General features: G+C 44.7%; 1 protein-coding gene across 7 annotated transcripts in view; it reads left to right on the forward strand.

The window, feature by feature from the left end:
• Window positions 1-11,547: 11,547 nt before the first annotated feature.
• The window catches only part of ARSL (arylsulfatase L), a 33,702-nt gene continuing 20,035 nt past the window's right edge, over window positions 11,548-25,214 (forward strand). For 2 of the 7 annotated variants that reach the window (XM_037986297.2, XM_037986296.2), the window contains exons 1-4: window positions 11,548-11,663; window positions 19,394-19,436; window positions 21,055-21,216; window positions 23,969-24,090. In XM_037986297.2, coding sequence (XP_037842225.1) covers window positions 19,414-19,436; window positions 21,055-21,216; window positions 23,969-24,090 — 307 coding nt within the window. In that variant the 5' untranslated portion in view covers window positions 11,548-11,663; window positions 19,394-19,413. Of the gene's footprint in view, window positions 11,664-15,471; window positions 15,590-19,393; window positions 19,437-19,696; window positions 19,893-21,054; window positions 21,217-23,968; window positions 24,091-25,214 lie in introns of those variants that run through there. The other 5 variants (XM_073013897.1, XM_073013896.1, XM_037986298.2 and 2 more) reach the window with 5 other exon arrangements.

Below are 25,214 nucleotides of genomic sequence, written 5' to 3' on the forward strand. Positions count from 1 at the left end.
CTATTAGTTCTTCCAATTATGGCCTGTCCTTGAGAATTATAAGGGATTTCTGTTGTGTGTGTAATTTTCCACTGATTTAAGCATTTTTGAAATGCTTTACTACAGTATTCTGGCCCATTATCTGTTTTAATTTTTTCTGGAACTCCCATGACAGCAAAACAAGATAATAAATGTCTTTTAACATGGGAAGTACTTTCTCCTGCCATATAGGGGGTTGCCCATATGAAATGTGAATAAGTATCAACTGTCACATGAACAAATGACAATTTTCCAAATGAAGGTACATGTGTGACATCCATTTGCCATAACGCATTAGGACACAGACCTCTGGGATTAACTCCTGCCTCCTGAGTGGGCAGGTGTAGGACTTGACACTGACTGCAATGTTGTACAATATTTTTTGCCTGTTTCCATGTGATATCAAATTTATTTTTTAATCCTGTTGCATTTACATGAGTCAGGGCATGAAGTTCTTGTGCTTCCATGAAGGCAGATGATACTAGCAAGTCAGCTTGTTCATTTACCTTAGTTAAAGGCCCTGGTAAATTAGTGTGTGCTCAAACATGACTAATATAAAATGGGAAATTTCTTTTTCTTACAGTTTGTTGCAACAAATTAAACAGCTGATTTAACTGATTATCCATACTATATTTGATTAGGGCTGTCTCGACATCCTTTGTAGCCTGTACTACCTATGCAGAATCTGAAACAATGTTAATAGGCTGATTAAAATTTTGTAACACTGAAATGACAGCAACCAACTCTGCTCTTTGAGCTGAGTGATATTGAGTTTTAATGACTCCTTCTTTTGGCCCGGTGTAAGCCACTTTTCTATTGCTGGAACCATCAGTAAACACCGTCAGAGCATTTTCTAAAGGTTTATGTCTGGTAATTTTAGGTAAAATCCAAGTAGTCAATTTTAAAAACTGGAAGATTTTTGTTTTGGGGTAATGATTATCAATAATTCCCACAAAATCAGCAAGATCAATCTGCCAGGCAGCAGAATTGATAAAGGCTTGTCTAAGCTGTTCCTTGTTGAAAGGAACGATGATTTTATCTGGGTCACTTCCACACAATTTTACTATTTGTAGTCTTGCCTGACCAATTAATGTAGCCATTTGATCCAAGTACAATGTAAAAGTCTTAATTGTACTGTGAGGAAGGAATGACCACTCCACAAGATCTGTATTTTGAACAATAATGCCTGTTGGAGAATGTGCAGTAGCAAATTTCAAAAGTTGGAGTGGGGCTAAGTGATCTATTCTATTTACTTGTGCTGACCGAATTTTTTCTTCAACTAATTCTGTTTCTTTGGTTGCCTCTGGAGTTAATGTTCTTTTACTATTCGAGTCCGGATCCCCTCTCAAGATAGAGAACAAATTTGACATGGCATAAGTAGGGATGCCTAGAGTTGGCCGAATCCAATTAATATCTCCTAGCAATTTTTGAAAGTCATTTATGTGTCTTAATGTGTCTTTTTTTATTTCTATTTTTTGTGGTTTAATTTTTCTTTCCTCTACCTGCATTCCCAAATAATGAAAAGGAGTGGAAGTCTGAATCTTATCAGACGCTATTGTCAGGCCTGCATTTGCAACCTCTGTCTGCAGAAATGTGTAACAGTCGATTAATTTGTCCCTCATTTCTACAATATCATCAACATAATGAATGATATAACAGTCTGAAAACTTGTCTCTAACTGGTTGAAGAACTTGAGCTACAAAAGTCTGACAAATAGTTGGACTATTAAGCATTTCCTGAGGCAAGACTTTCCACTGAAATCTGGTGGCTGATTCTTTATTATTTATGGCTGGTACAGTAAAAGCAAATTTTTCAAAATCCTGTTTGGCCAGAGAAATGGTAAAAAAGCAGTCCTTTAGATCAATTATAATGAAAGGCCAGTCTTTGGGAATCATGGCCGGAGAGGGCAGCCCGGGTTGGAGAGCCCCCATGGGTTGAATTGCCGCATTAACGGCTCTTAAGTCAGTTAGCATGCGCCATCTGCCGGACTTTTTCTGAATTACAAACACAGGAGAATTCCAAGGCGAAAATGAAGGCTCAATATGTCCCTTTTCTAATTGTTCCTTTGCCAATAAGTGTAAAGCCTCCAGCTTTTGTTTTGGTAGTGGCCACTGATTTACCCATACAGGCTTTTCTGTTTTCCAAGTTAATGGAATGGGTTTTGGAGGCTCTGCAGTGGCCACTCCTAAAAAGGATACCCTATTCCTTTTCTTTCTGGATTTTCCTCAGTCTCAATTGGGACTTTAATGCCTTCTCCATTCTTCCCTAGTCCTTTGCCAGGGAGATATCTCATTTTAGTCATGATTTTTTGACTCGTGGGGCTGTATAGGGAGACTGGAATAGTAATCTCTGCATGCCACTGTTGTAACAAGTCTCAGCTCGGCGCCATAAATTAATTGGAATACAAGTAATCATAGGCTGAACTGTACTTTCCTGATTATCAGGTCCTAGACAATGTAAAATCATAGCACTTTCATACACTTCTGAGGCGGTGCCCACACCGACAAGTCCTGTAACAGGCTTTTGTTGAGGTCAATTTTTTGGCCATTGATTTAAGGCGATCATGAAAACATCAGTCCCAGTATCCACTAATTCTTTCAGCGGCTTTCCCTGAATAGTGACTGTACACACAGGTCTATTCTCTGAGACCTGACTAGCCCAATAAGCAGCTTTTTCGGCAGGGTTGGTGCTTCCAAATCCTCCTGTTCTTTCTGTTTTGCTATCCCCAATTTTAATGTAAGGCAAAAGCAGTAATTGAGCAGTTCTATCGCCTGGATTGGCACTCCAGGGAACAGTGGAGCTGATCACTAACTGAATTTCCACTTTATGATCTGAATCAATTACCCCAGTATGAATTCGGACTCCCTTCAAATTGAGACTTGATCTTCCTAAAATAAGGCCTACCGTCCCTTCTGGCAGCAGGCCATATACCCCTGTAGGAATGTTTTGTGGGGGCTCTCCAGGGAGCAAAGAAATCATTTGAGTGGAACAGAAATCTGCTGCGCTGCCTGCTGCGGCGGGGACAGCTGTTGTATTGTTGTAATTGGCTGATTCCCTGAAGTGGTGGTATTTGCTGTGGGGATTGTTGTCCCTGAAAACTCTGAGGAACAAACGGCTGAATCCTGAATCGGGAACGCCCCACTTTGTTGCGGGACCTGAGGCTGGCCCCTCTTCCCATTTCCCGGCAATGGTTGCCCATTTTTATCAAATTTAGAACAACATTCCTTAGCCCAACGTTTTCCTTTTCCACGTCTTGGACGCAGGCCAGGTGGCTCTTTATGTTTATCTGTTTATTTAAGACTGGGCAATTCATTTTTAGATGACCGATTTGACCACAATTATAACATTTTCCCCCAAATGTTCTAACTTGTCCTCCTAAAGAAGCCATTGATACAGCCAGAAAACAGAGAGAGCTTGAGGCATGGCAATACCCGGTGATTTTACAACCGATACCAGCCGGGAAAGGGAGTCAAGCAGGAGCGTCTGTCCGAACTGAGCCTAGATATGAATCTTTCACCATGAAAATGTTAAAAGACATGAAGGAAGGAGTTAAACAATATGGACCCAACTCTCCTTATATGAGAACATTATTAGATTCCATTGCTCATGGAAATAGACTTATTCCTTATGATTGGGAAATTTTGGCTAAATCTTCCCTTTCACCCTCTCAGTTTCTACAGTTTAAAATCTGGTGGATTGATGGAGTACAACAACAGGTACGGAAAAATCAGGCCATTTATCCTGCTGTTAACATAGATGCAGACCAATTGCTAGGAACAGGTCCAAATTGGAGCACTATTAATCAACAATCAATAATGCAGAATGAGGCTATTGAACAACTAAGGCTATTGAACAGCTATTTGCCTCAAGGCCTGGGAAAAAAATTCAGGACCCAGAAACCTCCTGCCCTTCTTTTAATTCAATCAGACGAGGCTCTAAAGAGCCATATCCAGACTTTGTGGCAAGGTTGCAAGATGCCGCTCAAAAATCCATTGCAGATGATAACGTCCGAAAAGTTACTGTAGAAATAATGGCTTATCAAAATGCAAATCCAGAATGTCAGTCAGCCATAAAGCCATTAAGAGGAAATGTTCCAGCAGGAGTTGATGTAATTAATATGTGAAGGCTTGTGATGGGATTGGAGGAGCTATGCATAAGGCAATGCCAATGGCTCACGCCTTAGGAGATGCCCCACTTTGATAAAGATAAAATTGAAGGGGCGGCCTGCCGCTCCACACCTGTGGGTATATCTCCTCAGGTGGGACGAGAGACTGAGAAAAGAAATAAGAAACAAAGACAAAGTATAGAGAAACAACAGTGGGCCCAGGAGACCGGCACTCAGCCTACCAAGGACCTGCGCCGGCACCGGTCTCTGAGTTCCCTCAGGTTTTATTGATTATTATTTTCACTATCTCAGCAAGAGGAATGCGGTAGGAGAGCAGGGTGATAACAGGGAGAAGGTCAGCAAGAAAACCTGTGAGCGAAAGAATCTGTGCCATAATTAAGTTCAAGGGCAGGTGCTATGCCTGGATGTGCACGTCGGCCAGATTTGTGTTTCTCTCCGCCCAAGCATCTCAGTGGAGCAAAGGATAACAGAGCATCATTGCTGCCAACATGTCTGGCCTCCCGCCATAGGGCCGTTTTTCTCCCATCTCAGAATTGAGCAAATGTACCATCGCGTTTTATACCGAGACATTTAGTTTCCAGGGGCAGGCAGGAGACAGTGGCCTTCCTCTACCTCAACTGCAAGAGGCTTTCCTCTTTTACTAATTTTACTAATCCTCCTCAGCACAGACCCTTCACAGGTGTCAGACTGGGGAACGGTCAGGTCTTTGTCATCCCATGAGGCCATATTTCAGACTCTCACATGGGGAGAAACCTTGGACGATACCCGGCTTTCCAGGGCAGAGGTCCCTGCGGCTGTCCACAGTGCATTGTGCCTCCGGTTTATCGAGACTAGAGAATGGCGATGACTTTTACCAAGCATACCGCTTGTAAACATTTTGTTAACAAAGCACATCCTGCACAGCCCTAGATCCCTTAAACCTTGATTCTATACGACACATGATTTTGTGAGCTCAAGGCTGGGGCAAAGAGGTTGGGGCAACGTGGCTGGGGCAAAGTTACAGATTAACAGCATCTCAGGGCAAAGCAATTGTTCAGGGTACATGTCAAAATGAAATGTCTTATATCTTCCCTTTCTACATAGACACAGTAACAGTCTGATCTCTCTTTCTTTTCCCTACATAAAATAAAGATGGGATAGGCTAGAGATGAGATAAAAAGCACACACCAAGGAAGAAGATTTCACCCTTTATCTTGCCATTTATGTCTCCTCTTCTATTCTTTGTGGACCCGAGCTGGTTGGACCATTCAGCGTTGGACCTTAGAAGCAGCATTTAGTCATCCTGATTTGTAGGTTTACAATGAACTTGGGTTCCTTCTTTATTGTCCTAACGGGACCCTTTACCTGGTTTTTTGAAGTTGCCGCTCAGAGTTCAGGCACTTTTCTCTCTCTTTCTCTCTCTTTCTCTCTTTCTCTCAGTTTTGTTTAATCTTTTTCTACCTTATTTTATGTCTCTTTGGTACAGAACGGATGGCTCCTGGCTAAACTCCACCCTCAAGCCTGGAACCTCAGACCACAAATGAAAACCACTGACCTCTTTTTTCTACCCAAATAGTTGCCATTTTGGCCTGTCCCACCCGCTATCCTGTGCCCATAAAAACCAGACTTCAGCTGGCAGAGCAACACAGGTGGTTGGGGATACAAGCTGCTGAAGGCTGGGATACAAGCGGCTGAGCATCGGAGACTACAGATAGACATGGCTAACTTCAGACAATGCAGCTTCTGAGAGGAGCCTGGCCAGAGACAGCTGGGCTTCAGGGAAAGATCACCATCTTCCCACCATCCCCTTTCCAACCCCCCATTCCGCTGACAGCCACAGCCATTGCCCAATAAAGTCCTCCACATACACTACCCTTCAATCTGCTCGTGTGACCATATGTTTCCTGGATGCTGAACAAGAACTCAGGTGTCAAGAAGGGCAAGTGCAGGAGGCTGTCACCCTGACCCTTCACTGGGCTGTTAACACTTAGCTGTCCAGGAATGGCAGGCTGAGTGAAACGAGCCACTCCGGTTCCTGCCCATGAAGGGGGTCAAGGGAACAATCCCATTTCATTTGGAGGCTTGTCCAGGATACAACAAAGCGTGGGTTAAAATGTGGAATTGTTGGATCTGTCTCTTTTCTGAGACCCTGCTACCTCTCTCTTTTCTTCAGGTAAAATGAATGTTGGCTCTCTTTCCCTTCATGAAAGTCTAACTAGTCTGAACCGGGGAAGGGATACAGTGATCAAAGGAACCCATTTCCAAAGAGCAAGAGGCTCTTTCCCCATGTTCCCCACCCCCACCATGCACTTTAAGTTGTTTTTCTTCTTTTCCAAGTAAGAGAGTTCTCTTTCTACGTCAGCACTCTGCTTATGATAGGGAAACGACAGAGGAGCATCCTCTGTGGGCTGTTAGCTGTAAATTTGGCAAGGCCTGTTTGGGACTTAACCTAAATAAATCTCTGCAGCCCCTGAAATACTTTTTTTTTTTTTTTTTTGGTCTCCAACTCGATTCTAAGCTCCAGGTCGAGGCCCTAGAAAGGAAAACCAGATCTGAGCCAGGCAACAGGCACAGTGTAAATAGGCAGGACCAATTCCTGTCAATTAAACCCCCACTTTACAGAAGGAGGCCATACTCTATGGCATGAATGAGGCCCAGGAAACTCAAAGGTTGTCAACAGTAAGGGAGGTAGAGGCATAGGTGAGTGCAAATAATTCCTATTCTCTAGGCTCTCCCTGCTTCATGGGTGCAAGCCACATTGGCACCCATGGGTGGCACCTGTCAAGGTTGCTGGGACTTGGGGATGAAAAGATAAAAGAGGAAAGGGGGATGCCCACTTCCTCTCTGCCTCATACCCCAAGTTATCACTGAAAGAAGAAAGGGAATTGAGGGATGCCTAATTCCCTGTCTTTCAGACTGGGCAACCAACACACTTTTCCACCTCCCGTTTATACTCAGAAACAGACCCTGGGACCAGATAGTACTTTAGAGGACATCCTGAGAACGACCACCTTGGTCTTTTAAACACAAGAAAGAGGCAGAAGCTTTATTGCCCACCGTGCACGCCCATAAACCTCAGAATTTCTAAGGTTCACCTGTTAACTCCTACAGATGTGGCAAGAGAACTTACTGTCTCATAAAGTTTAACTGCACCCATACGAGGTTTACTTTCTTTCACCAGGGTGAGGCAGCTTGGGGTACAATGCTGTTAGCAAGTTTTACTTCTTGTTTCTGAGATGTTTGGCACTAGATTCTTTCTTTGTATAATACACATGTTTGACCCATGCCTACTTAACCTTGTAAAGCTTATTTCTTCTTTCATCTAGAGGCCATCAAGACTCCAAATGGGCAGGCAGCCAGAGCCTCAGATGATGCTTTGCCTTTGCTGGGGACCCATTGGTAGACCTCTGCGAGGAATCTGACTGCCGTTTTCCCCAAACAGCGCCCTCTTTCAGCAGGAAGTAGCTAAGACTGGTTGTCATCCATTTCCTAACGGCAGTTAGATGTGCCTCTCCAGAGGGGGGAGATGATACAGAACACCTGGGCTCCTGGCTAAACTCCACCCTCAAGCCTGGAAACTTGGTCCTAAGTGAAAACAGCTGAACCCATTTTTCAACCCAAGTGATTGCCCTTTTGGCCTACCCTGACCCCTATCCTGTGCCCATGAAAACCAGACTTCCGCTGGCAGAGCAACACAAGCAGCTGATGCAAGCAGTCAGGGATACAAGCTGCTGAGCGTTAGGTATACAAGTGGCTGAGCGTCGGAGACTACAAATAGAAGCTAACTTCAGATGGTGCAGCTTCAGATGGGAGCCCAGCCAGAGATGACTGGGCTTCAGAGAAAGATCACCTTCTTCCCACACCATCCCCTTTCCAACTCCCATTCTGCTGAGAGCACATCCATCTGAGAGCCACATCCATCGCCCAGTAAAATCCTCTGCATACACTACCCTTCAATCCATTCCTGTGAGCACCTGGATGCCAAACAAGAACTCAGGTGTCAAAAAGGGCAGGTGCAGAAGGCTGTGACCCTGACCCTTTGCTGGGCTGTTAACACTTAGTCATCCATGGACTGCAGGCTGAGTGAAATGAGCCACTCCAGTTCCTGCCCATGAAGGGGGTCAAGGGAAAAAATCCCATCTCATTTTTTAAAATTCATGTATCATCATTGCACATTTTTTTCATGAGAAAGGGCCTCACTCTTTTGCCCAGGCTAAAGTGCAGTGGTACAATCATAGCTCACTGCAGCCTCAACCTTTTAGTCTTAAGCGATCCTCCTGCCTCAGCCTCATGGTAGCTGGGGCTACAGGTGTGCACCACCATGCCTGGCTGTGTACAAATTTTGGGGATATACGTAATCTTTTGAAACACGCATACAATGTGTCATGATCCAGTCAGGGAATCTGGGGTATCCATCACCTCAAACATTCATACTTTCTTGGTGTTTGGAGCATTACAATTCTTTTCTAGCTATTTTGAAACATAAATCATTATTTTGTTTTGTTTTCATTTTAATTTTTGAGACAGGGTCTCACTGTGTCATAGGCTGGAAAATCATTGTTCACTATAATTTCCCAACTGTACTATCAAATACTAGAACTTATCCCTTCTATCCAATGGTATTTCTGTACCTCTCCACCGACTTCTCTTGATTTAGGGCATGTAATATATGTGCAACGTAAGAAATGTATTGCTATTTAAAATTAGATGCATGCTGACATGCACATCTTCAGAATGGATGAGAGATTAGGAGTCCAAAGAGATTAGAAAAGATTTGATACTTATGACATAAAATAGTAAGAGCAACATTTTTATTTAAAAAAAAAAATTATTAGAGACCAGGACTCACTATGTTCCAAGATTGGTTTTGAACTCCTAGGCTCAAGCAATCTTATATCAGCCTCCCAAAGTTCTGGGATTACAGGCACGAGCCACTGCACCCAGCCAACCTTTTCTTAAGTCAGGTTCTGTTCAAAGTAGACGATGATAGTTGAGATAAAAATAGCTTTTCAAAGATTTTCTTAAAAATACATCAACGTATATAAGACATTTTCTCATGTGGGCAAACCATCCATTTTACCCGCATGGGCATTTCTTTTTCTTCATAATGTCAAAGCTGAAGCAACTACTTTAGAAACACGGATTTCAAGATTGTCTTCTTGTATGCAACCCATATGAAAATTTTAAGTTATGGCTGAATATTTTCAAGCATTACCTGTGCAAGGAATATGGAAAATGGTGGCCAGGTAGAGAAGGAATTCTGCCCAAAAGGAGTGGCTCCTTAGGTCACCCTTTACAGTGACACTTTAAACCATAGCCCAGGAGAAATACATTCCAGCTAGAGTGGAATATGAAGTGGCTGTCTGGGAAAGATGGATGAAACCACCTTTACAGAATTATAAATAATGAGAGAAATTGAACATGACCAATTCCATCTTGCTTCTAACCTCACAGGCTACATTTTTGTTGTTGTTGTTGTCTTGTTGTATTTGTTTTGCTTATTCTAGCATGGTGCCCAAGATAACAATGAGATCAATTTACTTTGTAGTTAAACTTGGAGTCAAGGGAAAGTGAATATCCGCCTTGTTCAGAGATGAAAGCTGCATGCAGAAGACAAGGTTAGGATTATGGTAGGGATCTGAACTTTGCTAAAGAATATGTATTGTCAGGCTGGGTACAGTGGCTCATACCTGTAATCCCAGCATTCTGGGAGGCTGAAGCAGGAGGACTGCTTGAGGCCAGGAGTTAGTGATTAGAGGGCGCAACATAGCAAGACCCCATTTTCCCAAAAAACAAAAAAAAGCTATCCACAGCTGGTGGCATGTGCTTGTGGTCCCAGCTACTCAGGAGGCTGAGGTGGGAGGATCGTTTGAGTCAGGAGGTCAAGGCTGCAGTGACAGTGATTGTGCCACTGCACTGCAGTCTGGGTAACACAGTGAGCCCGTCTCAAAAAAAACAAAAAAAGAAGAAATGAGTTTACTTGATGCTAAGAGAGTATTTCTGTTGGAATGCTCGCGTTGTGAATGCAGCTGGCAAGCACTGGTGTATAACGTTCGTGCTAAGAGATTCAGGCGTGGAACTTGATTCTGCTACCAGCTCTGAAGGACACGGGAGTATGAGAAAGAAATGGAAATTGCTTACCCAGCATGCTCGTAATTAAGTGTTCTCCAGTCATCTGCAAAGTACGTCCTTAACACCAGTGTTTTCAACCCGAGTGATTCTGCACCCTGGGAGACACTGTGCCATGACTGGAGATATTTCTGGTTGTCCCAGCTGGGGAGAAGGTGGTGGTCACTACCTGCTTCTAGGGAGTGGAGCCCAGGGATGTTTTTCAACATTCTACAGGACGACCCCTCCAATAAAGAATCGTCCTCCTCAAATGTCAATAGTAGGGTAGTGGCGTAACCATGCCTCATCCCAGAACACAGAAAGTCAGGCTGAAGGTCAGGTAACCTGGGAGTTCTAGTTTGGATCCTGGTTTTATCTCCTTGATGTTCAACTTGTGCAAAAAGTAACCGTACGAGTGTTGACAGCCTTCCCTGAAGAGCAACATAGTCTAGCAGACTTGGCCTAGAGAGCTAGGTGTTCTTCAGCCCACGGAGCCTGTGCTTTGTTCTTTCTCATGTGCCAAACTCACAAAGAAGGTATGCAGCTACCGATTTGTAAGAGGGCTTATTTGGCAAGCGGGGGTCTCAAATCAAAACTCTGCAATGTTCAGGCTGTGGAGACTATAAATGCATTAGGATGAATATTTTTGTGAGTCAAGACGTAGAAGTGTGCAGACAGCTCTTATTTGAAAAAAAGTCCTTGAAGTGATTCATTTTACATCTAACGTTGCCTGCAATGTATGCTCTGCCTCAATATGAAAAAAGAAATGGCGCTCCCTGGCAAATCGATGAGAACACACACTGGTGCCCAGAGCTGAACAGAAGTGATAGTGACAGAGTCACATGGGTCAGCAGCTGTATACATACGGTAATAGTTGCGGCTATGTACACACAGCCATAGTTGCAAGTGTAACCTGAATCGTTTTCTGTCTTCTTTTTCTGTTTGAGGCAAATAGCAAAAGGAAAGAAAAAGGCATGAAATTTAAGGGCTATGGAGTGATTATTCAAGATGAATTTCAAGAGAAGCACTTTTCCATCTTGGAAAATGCACTCTGTCTAGATCAAAAGCCAGAAGGGGTTCCACCTTCCTGCCATTGAAAAACTCCGTGTTCAGCACCAGATGTCTGGGCTCCTTCCCTGAGAGTGAGGTTCTGCAAATAGAACAGAAGGTCTTTTGTGGACGCCTGAAAGAGCCAGCAGTACATTCCTAGGGGACTTGCCTGATCTGTTCCTGGGACAACCTAACTTGGTTTCTGCGGAATTCCTGTTGCTGCTTTTCAGAGTGAATCAGCTACGCACATGCGTGAGCCAGCCGTTCGGTGCTGCCGAGACAGCCTGTGCGTGTCGGTTTTGGCAAGCAGAAGACGTTTCTTCCAAGGAACAGCCTCCCTGCTGAATCCAGCCGCTGTCGCTCTGACACAACTGCATCTCAGGTAACTGGCCTTCCTTGGGCTTCTTCTCACAGGCCGGCTTTTGCACGTGCAGAGACGCTCCAGGGCGTATTCTTTTGTGCCAAACTGCGTCTTTTCAAACAAGTCCCTGTCAGTGTTTTCAAAGTAATTTCCTTTCAAAATAATAATGATAATAATCAGTGCAAATATCAAGAACAGATTTTACATGGGAGATTTCGAAACGTAATGCGTAAGAAAAAGCAACAAGGGAAGATATACCAAATGGGAGACATGGCATCCACACGAGATTCTTATCTTAGCGCTGCTGAAGGCACATGCACTGAACATTGAGGAGATACTGGAGGTGAAAAGCGAAACTGGGTTTGGGAACAGGGCCCAGGCAAAACGCTGAACACAGGCTCGCAGCCCGGGGCTGGAGATCAGGGCGGGAAAGGCGGGTTGTGATTCCGTCTCCCTGGAAGAGAATCAAAGGCTACATTGTCAGTCTCGCATGGGCGTTTCCTCGTCTTTTTCTTTTGTCTTTATTTGTATTGTATTGTATTATATTTTATTGTAGTCTATATTTTATTATTTTGTTTTATTTTAAATTGAGACAGGATCTTGCCATGTTATCCATGCTGGTCTCAAACTCCTGGCCTCAAGTGATCTTCCCACCTCGGCCTCCCAAAGGCCAGAGTGTGCCGGCTGAGATTACAAGCGTGAGCCACCGCGCCCAGCCTCCTGTCTCTTTCTAAAGATATCTTGTATCTTTAAAATGAAACAATAGAAAATCTTATTCAGTAGTAAAAACTCAATCTGGACCAAAATGGTTAACATTCTAAGGGTTAAAGTGCAGAGTTCTTTGGAAAAGAAAAATCTGCTTTTATTGTGTCGCTAAATACATAAATACATCACTTCAGAGGTAGGCCCAGACTTGATACATAACCGTACGTCATACGACTGTTCAACCATGATTGAGGGTCCCATATTTAGACACCAATATAACCAGCCAGATAAAACAAACACAACCATGTTCCCCAGGCAAGTCAGAAGCAGCCCTTAATATGCTTTTTCCTCGAAAAATCATATACATATGTATGTTATATGTATACATGTACTTGTTTTATATGTGTATATGTACTATACATACACATATAAACATTTTATTAAAAAATGTACATATATTAATGTATAGATGTACATGCTTTATATGTATATATGTTATGTATATATGTATGTTATATATACATCCATGTACATATATACATTATATGCATGTACATATATAAAAAGACGTGAACATATAAACATGTATATAGATGTCTATATCTACATGTTTACATATGTTTTATGTTTATATTTATATGTGCATTTTATAACATGTATTTTATGTATATGTGTACATACATGTACATATTTTATGTATCTATACATATATGTACATATATATTTTAAAGTATATATTATTTTTATAAAGAAAAACATGCATATTTTAATAAAGAAAAATTATGCTTTATTATATATTTATATATTATATATTATATTTATAAATTTTATTTTATTATTATTATTGGATTTTTTTTCTAGAGATAGGATCTCACTTTGTTGCTCAGACTGATCTTGAACACCTGGGCTCAAGCAATCCTCCCACCTCCGCCTCCCAAAGTGCTGGGATTATAGGCGTGAGCCACCATGCCCAGCCTTATTTACACATTTTACATACATTTATACTATGTATGATATACAAAAGTTATAATATATTATATGTAATAAATATGAATATATAAATTGAAATATAGATGAAAATATCCCTTTAGGCCCCCTACGAGGAAATGACTTAAGATTTGTTGCCAAAAATCACAAAGTAAAAGCAATTACCATTAGGGCACACACCTGTGGCAGGAAACGAACACGTTTCTGACACCCCTCCTAATACTCATTTGGAGACATGCCATCAAAACCGTTTACTCGTAAAAATGAGTGAGGCCGGAGCGTGCCAGCGTTTCAGCTCCTCATCCCGGAAGCAGGGTGGTTTCCACAGCCACGTCAGGAGGAAGTGAGGTCAGGCGGCCTGTGTGACTTTTCACAGACCCAGCATGTGGCTGCATGTGAAGCTGTGAAGAGACAGCAGGTGGAACTCTATGGAACCCCGTCCTTGTAGGTCAAGGATGGTTGAATAATAGGGACCGTTGTGTAGGGTTCCATTCCATAGAGTAGCTTCCCCACAATGATCATGCAGTGCCTCAGAAACTGCTGCCTGCCCCCTTGATCTTGTCTTGTCTTTTCTTTTCTTTTTTGAGATGGAGTCTCACTCTGTCGCCCAGGCTGGAGTGCAGTGGCACAATCTCAGCTCACTGCAACCTCCACCTCCTGGGTTCAGTTCTCCTATTCAGCCTCCCAAGTAGCTGGGATTACAGGTGCATGCCACCACACCCAGCTAATTTTTGTATTTTTAGTAGAGATGGGGTTTTTCCATGTTGGCCAGGCTGGTCTCAAACTCCTGACCTCAGGTGATCTGCCCGCCTCCGCCTCCCAAAGTGCTGGGATTACAGGCGTGAGCCACCGTGCCCAGCCCATCTTTTCGGTTTTAAAATCAAGCATTGCTTGAAAATAATCATTTTTTCACTTTTTTTTTTTTCTTTTTTTTTCTTTTTATCTTGTGTTTATTATTATTATTATTATTATTATTATTATTATTATTATTGAGACAGAGTCTCTCTCCATTGCCCAGGCTGGAGGGCAATGCTGCGATCTCGCCTCACTGCAACCTCCAACTCCCAGGTTCAAGCAATTCTCTTGCCTCAGCTTCCCGAGTAGCTGGGATTACAGGCATGCAACACCATGCCTGGCTAATTTTTGTATTTTCAGTAGAGACAGGGTTTCACCATGTTGGCCAGGCTGGTCTCGAGCTCTTGGGCTCAAGTGATTGGCCCACCTCATCTTCCCAAAGTGCTGGAATTACAGGCATGAGCCACTGTGCCTGGCCTTTTTACTTCTTTGTTTGTTTGTTTACTTAAAAAAATTTTTTTCTTTTTTATCTTATCTTTATTATTTTTCATTTACTTCATTTACCACTAAACAAATAACTTCTTGAAAAACAATTTTTTTTGAGGCCGGGTCTTTACTCAGGCTAGAGTGAAACTGCAGCTTCAACCTCCCAGGATCAATCTTTCCACCTCAGCCTCCTGAGTAGCTGGGACTAGAGACACATGCCACCGTGCCTGGCTAATTGTTTTATTATTTGTAGAGACAGGGTCTTGCTATGATGCCTGGGCTGGTCTCCAAGTCCTGGGCTCAAGCAATCCTCCTGCCTCCACCTTCCCAAGTGCTAGGATTACAGGCATGAGCCACAATGCCCAGCCTAATTTTTTTTTATTTTTGAAGAGACAGCATCTCACTTTGCTGCCCAGGCTGCTCTGAAACTCCTGGCCTCAAGCAGTCTTCCTGCCTCATCCTCCCAAAGCGCTGGGATTACAGGCATGAGCCACCATGCCAGGCTGGATATGATCATATTATAGCAAGCACCCTGTGTAACAGCATAGGCAGTCACTTAAAAACCTAAGGACACTGGCAGAGCGTGGTGGCTCACGCCTGTAATCCCAGCACTTCAGGAGGCCAAAGAGGACAGATCACTTGGGCTCAGGACTTTGAGACCAGCCTGGGCCACATAGCGAAACCCTGTCTCTACAAAAAATAAAACAAAATAAAAACCTAAGGAAACCGACCACTGGATTGGTAGACGTGGGCGTGGCTTTGAGACTTCCCCATGCTGTGATGTGGGGGGAGTCTGTGCTCGCTCGGTCTGTCCTCACTCTCTCTGATCTTCTGACATGGGAAAAACAAACTCGAAGTCAATCATTCCCAGCTCAAAGCCTTGTGGGAGTGCTCTCTGCCTTCACGCTTGCTTCCTTTGGAAGAGAACCTTCCTCTTCTTGATCGGGGGTTCAGGAGGGAACCCAGGAGCAGAGGTGAGTCCTGTGAAGCTTCGTTTGTGCTGGAATGGGGCTCCAGCCCCAGGTAGTGTGGTGAACAAAGAGTTCCCCGTTCCCTTTTCTGTCTCTGAATAATTGCCCAGTTTGTTTTTATAAAGCAGAAGCGTACCAGTGACTTACAGGCCTAGGAATGTAGCTCTTTCCTGGAGAAAGGGGATTTGTTTTCTAATCTGCAGGAGAGGCCTTGGGCAGGCCCCAGGCTCTGGGTCACCTCAATGTCACAGCTTCCAAAATTAAACTCATTCAAGGCTTTTATCACCATCTCTTTATTTACTTAACGTTTTTCTCCAAGAAAAAATTTCATCTTTTTACTTATAAATACATAACATTGTGGAAGAAAGAAAAATTAGGTCGAGCACGGTGGCTAAAATCTGTAATCCCAGTACTTTGGGAGGTCGAGGCGGGTGGATCGCTTGAGCCCAGGAGTTTGAGACCAGCCTGAGCAAAAGAGGAAATCCCACCTCTACTTTAAAAAAAAAAAAAAATCAATAACCAGGCATAGTGGCAGGTGCCTGTAGTTTCAGCTACTTGGGAGGCTGAGGTGGGAGGATCGCTTGAGCCCAAGAATTTGAGGCTGCAGGGAACTATGATCGCACCACTGCTCTCCAGTCTAGGTGAGACAGCAAGACCCTATCTCAAAAAAAAAAAAAAAAAAAAAAAAGGAAAAGAAAAGAAAAATTAGAAAAAGAACACTTTAACTAAATCTCCACACCCAGAGAGAAACCGCTGCTGGGCAGGATTGCTGCAAACCGTCTTCCCCTATTGGGTGGTGGTTTGGGGTTTTCTCATTACATTTGTACAGTATTTTGCTTCTATTCAGTTTTCTGGCCATCGGCAGCGTGGCGTTGTAGGTCAGAAAGCAAAGCTGAGGGTGTTAAAATGCTCATTTTGGTTTTCTCTCTACGTACAATTTTAAATCAATCTCTTTCCCGGTGGAGGTGCCATTAGGTTGGTGAAAAGTAATTGCGTCTTTTGCTATTGCTTTTAGAATATGAGAATTGTGTGTGCTCTCTAGGGTAAAACAAACAAACAAACAAAAAAACCTCACGAGCAGGGCGTACACCTTATCCCTTCCTTCTGTGTTCTAAACAAAGCACAAATGATATCTGAGTTCTTTTTCTCTTCAACAGACAGAAAATTACTGGAGATGTAGCAATTCAGTGTTAGACATCCATCAATAATGTAAGAAGCACACTGGTTCGGTCTGGAAAGGTGGGACAGCTTGAAGCAAAGGCAGGAAGACTGTCAGCAGGGAGGGAGCTTCCAGGTCACAGACCGGGTGAGAGAGGAACAGTTGCCTTCTTTTGAGTTTCTGATGAGCCTTTCCAAAGGAGGCCATCAGATACGTGTCATCTCAGTGAGCAGAGGGGTGACTTTGACTAGAATGGGAGGCAGAGGCCCTAGGCAGTTCCCAGCTTGACTTTTAGCTTTAGCTTAGTGACTTGCGGGCCTCAAGATTTATTTTCCTTTCAGAAAGCTCATTGTCTTTCTCAGAAGACTGGTTTTGTCCCTGAATCCTGCTAGGAGCAAACACCCCTCCCAGCATCCCCTAAAAGGCGATGAGGGGAAATCCCTCAACCAATGGCTTCTCTCCCACTCACACCCTGGGGTTTTGCAACCCTTCGGACCTTGCCCACCCCTCCTTTCTGCCCTCCCTGCTCCCACACCAGCTGTGTCTATCCTTGGTCAGGTTTCACCTGGACAGCCACCATGGCCACTTCTAGGCTCTCAGTGCCTGCTGGCTCCAGTGTGTCCTCACTCACTGGCCGCTCGGCCCTTCCAAAAGTGGCCAGGTCACTCCCCTGGCTACTCAGAGGCAGAAACCCAACACATCTGCATGCTCCTGTCTCTTTATCTTCTAGGCATGCCCACGTCCACTCAACGAAAAGAAGCGAACTCTGTAGAATATTTGAAGAGATTTATTCTGAGCCAAATAGGAATGATCATGACCCATGACACAGTCTTCAGGGGGTCCTGAGAACATGTGCCCAAGGTGATCGGGGTGCAGCTTGGTTTTATACATTTTAGGGAGGCATGAGACAGCAATCAAATACATTTAAGAAATACAGTGGTTTGGTTCAGAAAGGTGGAACAAGTCAAAGCCAGGGGACTTCCAGCTTATACATAGATTTAAACATTTCCTGGTTGACAATTGGTTGAGTTCGTCTAAAGACCTGGGATCCTAGGAGGCTGAGGCAGGAGAATCACTTGAACCCGGGAGGCGGAGCTTGCAGTGAGCCAAGATCGCGCCATTGCACTCCAGCCTGGGCAACAGAGCGAGACTCTGTCTCAAAAAAGAAAAACAAACAAACAAACAAACAAACCTGGGATCCCTAGAAAAGAAATGTTCAGGTTAAGATAAAAGATTGTGGAGACCAAGGTTCTTCTGGAGTCTTATAGTGGCTGCCCTCAGAGACACTAGATGATACTATTCAGATCTTTACAAAGTTCTAGAGTCTTAGTTAATCTTTTCAGGATTGGAAAGGTCTGGAAGAAAAAGATGTGAATCTCTATGTGAATAGAAATTATTTACATCTTTACAGATGCAAATTTTTCCCCACAAAGGACAGCTTTACAGCACCATTCCAAGATATGGCAAAGAAACATGTTTTGGGGTAAAATGTTTGGATTTTCTTAATTGTCCCATGTTATGCCAGAGTCAGATTGGAAAGTAAGTCACGATATATAGTGAAATGAAACCCTTCTGATGAGAATTTATGGTTTGTAGTGCACGACTCTCCAGACCCCTTAGATAGGAATTCGGGCAAGATAAAAAGAAAAATCCGAGCTTTGTCCTCAGTCCCATGCACAAGCCACATGGGGTGAGACCACTGCAGTACCCTGAAGGTGACCTCTTGCTGTCTGCAACTCTAATTGTTATCTTCCATCTCATTCCTTTCCTGCTCTACACCCTGGGCTCTACACCCTGGGCTCTCCCTCACTTTTTGGAGAGACTGTGGGGCCGCCCCTCTGTGCTTTGGGATCGCCCGTTTCCCTCCGTCGACAGAACATTTCCAAGTGTGGGCAATGGTCGCCCCGTCTTCCTGCAGCACCTGCCCCCAGCAAAGAAGGCGAATGCGTCTCTCCATGCAGCACTCAGTGCCTGCAGAGTCCTCTCGGTCTTTTTCCTTCACACTGACACTCCCAGTTCTGTTTTCAAGTCCGCACCTCCTGAGCTCAAGCAATCCTCCCACTGCCGCCTCCCAAAGTGCTGGGATTACAGGCATGAGCCACCACGCCCAGCCTCTCATTGTATTTCTGATCTTCATACCCTCTACTCAGATTCTTTCGTGTATCATCCAAGCTTTGATCTTGCCCCGCTTCCCCCTTCCAAATCAGGACTCTCTCTGCGTTTCTGGACATTAGCAATCACCCTCGCCCTGGGCTCAGGAAGCAGAAGACAAAAGAAGCTGCTTCCGGACACTGGGATTCTCTCCTCACTTGGCGATCTTCTGCCCTGACCACGTCACTCATGGGCTATGAAAGCTGGTAAAGGGGATGGAGACCCTGTGACCACTTTCCTCCTCTTTCTCTGAAGACTCCATCTGGCTGTGTATTGAAACATGCTTTACATTCTTAACATAGTATTAAACATTTTCGAAGCCTTTTCACTCAGGAAGAGCATTCCTTTATGACATTTTGGTCATTGTTTTAAGATATTTTTGCTATTGATATCATGAACGGGAATCAAAGTTCCCCTTTCTAATGACTTACTGTTTTATTTATAATCAGTTCAATTTCTGCTGTCAATGTGATTGTGGACATCTTTATGTCTTACAGGAAGTAGAGATAGAGACAACATGTTACATCTGCACCATTCTTGGTAAGATACAATTATATGCACTCATTAGTAGTCTTCTTTCTCTCTCTCTCTCTCTTTCTTTCTTTCTTTCTCTCTCTCTTTCTTTCTTTCCCTTCCTTCCTTCCTTCCTTCCTTCCTTCCTTCCTTCCTTCCTTCCTTTTCTTCTTATGTTTTTTTCCTTTCTTATATAGAAACAGGGTCTCACCATGTTGCCCAAGCTGGTCTTGAACACCTGGGCTCAGGTGATGCTACCGCCTTGGCCTCCCAACGTGCTTGGATAATGGGCATGAGCCACCACGCCTGACCACTTCTGGATCTCTTGATGGTTCCTTCTCAGAATGCACTGATAGTGATTGATCCTGCATCTGGAGAATGAAGCATGAGACCCACGATTAATAGATGTGCTCCATGCTCCCTTGATCTGATGTTGTCCCAGGCAGCCTCAGAGGGAATTGTATTTAATTCTTTGCAAATCAGGTGGGCATCAACCTCTACCATCGGCCAGGTGTCTGGTTTTCCAGGGAAAATCAGGGTTTCCCCTACTGCAAATCTTCTTGGAGACTCAGATTACATCTTGACTGCATCCCACTGGGGATTGGGACACTATGGCCCTGCTGTCCACATGCAGTCCCAGGGTGGCATCGATGAAAGAGGCAGCAATGATAGTGGCAGGCTGTATGTCACCAAGCCCTGTGGAAATGCTCCCTCAGGGTACGCAACTACCAGGGCTTTCTCCTCCAGGCTAGAACCTCCTTCACCTCCAAACCCACTTCTCATCAGATACCAGTGGGCTAAAGAAGTCAGTCCTGGGTATTTTCATCTGCGTGCTGCAATGCACAGAGGGTTTTCATAGACTCAGAAGTAGCAGCTCACTGTGGGCTCACCTTGCCCCAAGCTTGTGTCTCTTCCTTGCTCTGCTGGGTGGTCCAACCCCTAACCCCAGCCCCCATTCCCTATATTCAACACAATTTGCTTAAGGAAGAACAATGAAGAAGAGGCAACGGAGAAGGGACAATAGCTATTCTGGGGACCGGATCCATCCAAGAAACCATGACTAAGGCAGGCTTTCTGTCTGTTTCTGCTTTTTATGGTTGCTGTTGCTGTAGTTTTGAGACAGCTTTGCTCTGTTGCCCTGCAGTGTTGCGATCTCAGCTCGTTGCAGCCTCAACCTCCCAGGCTCAAGCAATCCTCCCACCTCAGCCTTTGCCGTAGTTGGGACTACAGGCACATGCCACCACACCCAGCTAAGTTTTGTATTTCTTGTAGAGATGAGTTTTCACCATGTTGCGCAGGCTAGTCTTGAACTCCTGTGCTAAAGCAATCCACCCGCTGCGGCCTCACAAGATACTGAGCTTACAGGAGTGAGCCACTGCACCCCACCAAGGCTTTCTGTTAATCGTGAGTTTAAAACAACAGACTTTAGAGCATCCAAAAACAAACACTTAAAGGCCAAATAAAGTCATCAGCAGTATCAGTTAATTGTAACCAGAGAAAAACAATCAAATGCCTAAGAGATGTCCTCAAAGCTATTCTGAAATGTGATGATAATATCAATACCTCTTAACATAGTGATGCCAACTTCCCCCATACACAAGTTCTGCAAGCGAGATGGACAGGAGCGTGATGCAGTCTCTGACAGGTTGTGTTTCAGGAGCTGGCTGGCTGGGATGCTGTCTGTGCTGCTAGGTTTGGCGCCATCAGCTTCCAGCAACATTTCCACCTCCCGACCGAACATCCTTCTTCTGATGGCAGACGACCTCGGCATCGGGGACATTGGCTGCTATGGCAACAACACCATGAGGCAAGGGACAGAGAATTACTCACCTGGTGCCCCCAGTGCAGACACCAGAAGAAAGAGAAGCCACTGAAAATGCATATAACCCTTGATCTTGGCAGTTCACACTTCAAGAGTTCTGCACTTCTGCGTTTTCTAACACTCCCTAATGTTACTTTCTTCCCACGCCAGCACTAACCCCACCTCAATCCATCCTACATATGACTGCTCATTTCATTTTTATTTTTATTTTATTTATTTATTTATTTTTATTTTTCTCTGAGATAAAGTCTTGCTCTGTGGTCCAGGCTGGATTGCACTGGTACAATCACAGCTCACTGCAGCCTCGACCTCCCAGGTTCAAGTGATCCTCCTGCCTCAGCCTCCCGAGTAATTCTGGGACTGCAGGTGCCCACCATCATGCTTGGGTAATTTTTAAATTTCTTATGGAGGTGGAGTTTTGCCATGTTGCCCAGGCTGGTCTCCAACTTCTGGGCTCAAGTGATCCACACGCCTTAGCCTCCCAAAGTGCTGGTATTGCAGATGTAAGCCACCATACCTGGCCTCATTTCTTTTCTTTTTTTCTTTTTTTTTTTTTTGAGAGAGTCTCACTGTGTTGCCCAGGCTGGAGTGCAGTGGCGCCATCTCGGCTCACTACAACCTCCGCCTCCAGGATTCCAGTGATTCTCCTGCCTCAGCCTCCAGAGTAGCCGGGATGACAGGCGCCCGCCACCGCGCCTGGATAATTTTTGTATTTTCAGTAGAGACGGGGTTTGCCATATTGGCCAGGCTGGTCTTGAACTCCTGGCCTCAAGTGATCCACCCGCTTCAGCCTCCCAAAGTGCTGGGACTACAGGTGTGAGCCACTGTGCCCGTCCTCGTTTCATTTTTTAAATATGATTTTTATCCACCCAGTACATAATGGACAATGCTTTGGAAATGCTATCAGCCGGGCATGAGTGTAATCCCAGCTCTTTGGGAGGCTGAGGCAGGAGGATGACTGAAGGCCAGGAGTTCAAGACCAGCCTAGGAAACAGTGAAATCCTACATCTACAAAATATAAACATTAATTTTTTTGTTGTTTGAGATGGAGTCTTGCTCTGTCACCCAGGCTGGAGTGTAGTGGCACGATCTTGGCTCACTGCCAGCTCCATCTCCTGGGTTCATGCCATTCTCCTGCCTCAGCCTCCCGAGTAGCTGGGACTACAGGTGCCCGCCACCATGCCCCCCTAATTTGTTTGTATTTTTAGTAGAGACGTGGTTTCACCATGTTAGCCAGGATGGTCTCGATCTCCTGACCTCGTGATCCGCCTGCCTCAGCCTCCCAAAGTGCTGGGATTACAGATGTGAGTCACCACTCCCAGCACATTTTAATTTTTTTAATTAAAAAAAAATTAGCCAGGCATGGTGGATGCACCTGTAATCCTAGCTATTCAAGAGGGTGAGGTGTAGGAGGATCACTTGAGCCCAGGAGTTTGAGGTTGCAGTGAGCTGTGATCAGACCACTGCGCTCTGGGCAGCAGAGTGAGACCCTGTTTCAAAACATAAACAGGCTGACCATGGTGGCTCACGCCTGTAATCCCAGCACTTTGGGAGGCGAAGGCAGGCTGATCACTTGGAGGTCAGGAGTTCAAGACCAGCCTGGCCAACATGGTGAAACCCCCGTCTCTACTAAAAACACAAAAATTAGCTGGGAGTGGTGGCAGGCACCTGTAATCCCAGCTACTTGGGAGGCTGAGGCAGGAGAATCACGTGAACCCAGGAGGGAGAGGTTGTAGTGAGCCTCAAATAGTGCCACTGCACTCCAGCCTGGGCAACCGAGTGAGACTCAGTCTCAAAATACAAACAAATAAACAAACATACAGAAGACATCAGTGTCGTTGCCTGTAAGCGGAAGACCAATATTGATCTCCATCTCACTCCCAACCCTATCCATCTAGCCAAGCCCAGCACTTACGCGGGATTTCAATCCTCCCTGCTGAAAAGCTCTGCTTTTCATTAGGAAGGTCCACACCCCCTTAATGCCAAAATCTGGTGTGTCCATCTGTCATGAGCTAGAGCTAGTCCATCCTCCTGTCTGAATTCCAGCCTTCCACCCTCATGTAGCACTTACAGTGTGTTGGCGTCCATGAAGTCAAACCTTCTCATGAACACTGTAAGTCCCGAAGAAGGTGCCCTGGGCTCTCAGTTCTGCATTCCCTCTGAGGTTGCTCTCTCAGTACCAATAGTGCCTTATGGAAACTTAGTCACTCTATCTACTCATTCATTTATTTATTTCAGAGACAGGTTGTCTCTCCGTCACCCAGGCTGAAGTACAGTGTTGCAATCACAGCTCACTGCAGCCTCGAACTCCTGAGCTCAAACAATCCTCCTTCCTCAGTCTCCCAAGTAGCTGGTTCTACAGACATGCGCCACCATTCCTGGCTAATTTTTCTATTTTTGTAGGTTTTTTTTTGTAGAGACAGGGTCTCGCCATGTTGGCCCGGCTGGTCTTGAACTCCTGGCCCCAAACAATCCTCCTGCCTTGGCTTTCCGAAGTGCTAGGATTACAGGCATGAGCCACTGCGTCCAGCCACTCACTTCTATTTAAATGAGTTGATGTTTCCTTGAAGGTTCAGAAAACATTAGAAATCTTTGACATTACTTTTAGGTCATTCCTAAGAACATCTTGAAGCGCTCTACAACGACCAGCAGACCTTCTATTAAGTAGCATGTAGCTGTGCTTATGAAAATCCTGTCTAATTTTAACAAGTAAAGCTGTTGATTTGTCCCTCCATAGGACTCCAAATATTGACCGCCTTGCAGAGGACGGCGTGAAGCTGACCCAGCACATCTCTGCCGCATCTCTGTGCACCCCAAGCAGAGCTGCCTTCCTCACGGGCAGATACCCTGTTCGATCAGGTTAGTCTCTCTTACAACTGCACTAGGGTGCAGCCTGGTGTATTCATCATAGTTTTTAGTTTTTACATTTTGGTTTTTTTATTAGTTTTTTTATTTTTAATTTAAATAGAGATTGGTGGGGCGGGAGTGTCTCTCTCTATCTTGCCCATACTGATCTTGAAATGCTGGGCTCAAAAGATCCCCCTTCCTTGACCTCCCAGAGTGCTGGGATTACAGGCGTGAGCCACCGTGCCCAGGCAGCTTTTATATTCTGATGCTTTGACATCTTAGGGCTTTGCTGACCTTGGCAGGACTGGCCCTCCCAGGGCTAGCCAGTTCTTAGAGACCGCAAACAAGTCACTTGGGGGTGCACCTTTCATAGATAAACCAATCAATCCAGAGCACACACCCCTAACCATCACCTTTATGAGGTTTTCATATATGGGGCCACTCTCTCTTTGCCCTAATCCCCCCAGAATCAGGTACCAGCTTTCTAGGGACAGCCCCCACAGATGAAAGCCCACGGAAATTGTACAAACTGGCCAGTCTTAAGCCGACTTACCCTACCTTGCCAATTACTTTCCAAAAAAGAAAAACAATAAATAAGAAAGGCTTTTTCCATGCTTTCCCCTCACTCCCTCTGCCTCCTGACCAACCCTGAAGCTTCCCCATATAATCACACAGCATGGCTCACCCCTGCCTCCTCTTGAACTGTGAGTAATAAACTATCAAGAACTGTGAGTAATAAACTCTCTCTCCAATGACAGTCATCTCCTGATCTGTTGGCCTTGCCATAGCTAAATAATGATAAAACTTTAATAATAATAATGATACGTCACACCTACATTTTAAAACACTTGGGTAGAGGCTGGGTGTGGTGGCTCATGCCTATAATCCCAGCACTTTGGGAGGCCGAGGCAGGCAGATCACTTGAGGTCAGGAGTTCGAGAGCAGCCTGGTCAACATGGGGAAACCCCGTCTCTACTAAAAATACAAAAATTAGCTGGGTGTGATGATGAGTGCCTGTAGTCCCAGCTACTTGGGAGGCTGAGGCAGGGTAATTGCTTGAACCCAGGAGGTGGAGGTTGCAGTGAGCGGAGATCACTCCATTGCACTCCAGCCTGGGTGACAGAGCAAGACGCTGT

This window comes from Chlorocebus sabaeus, chromosome X (genome assembly GCF_047675955.1).
Source record: "Chlorocebus sabaeus isolate Y175 chromosome X, mChlSab1.0.hap1, whole genome shotgun sequence".
NCBI classification, from domain to species: Eukaryota; Metazoa; Chordata; class Mammalia; order Primates; family Cercopithecidae; genus Chlorocebus; species Chlorocebus sabaeus.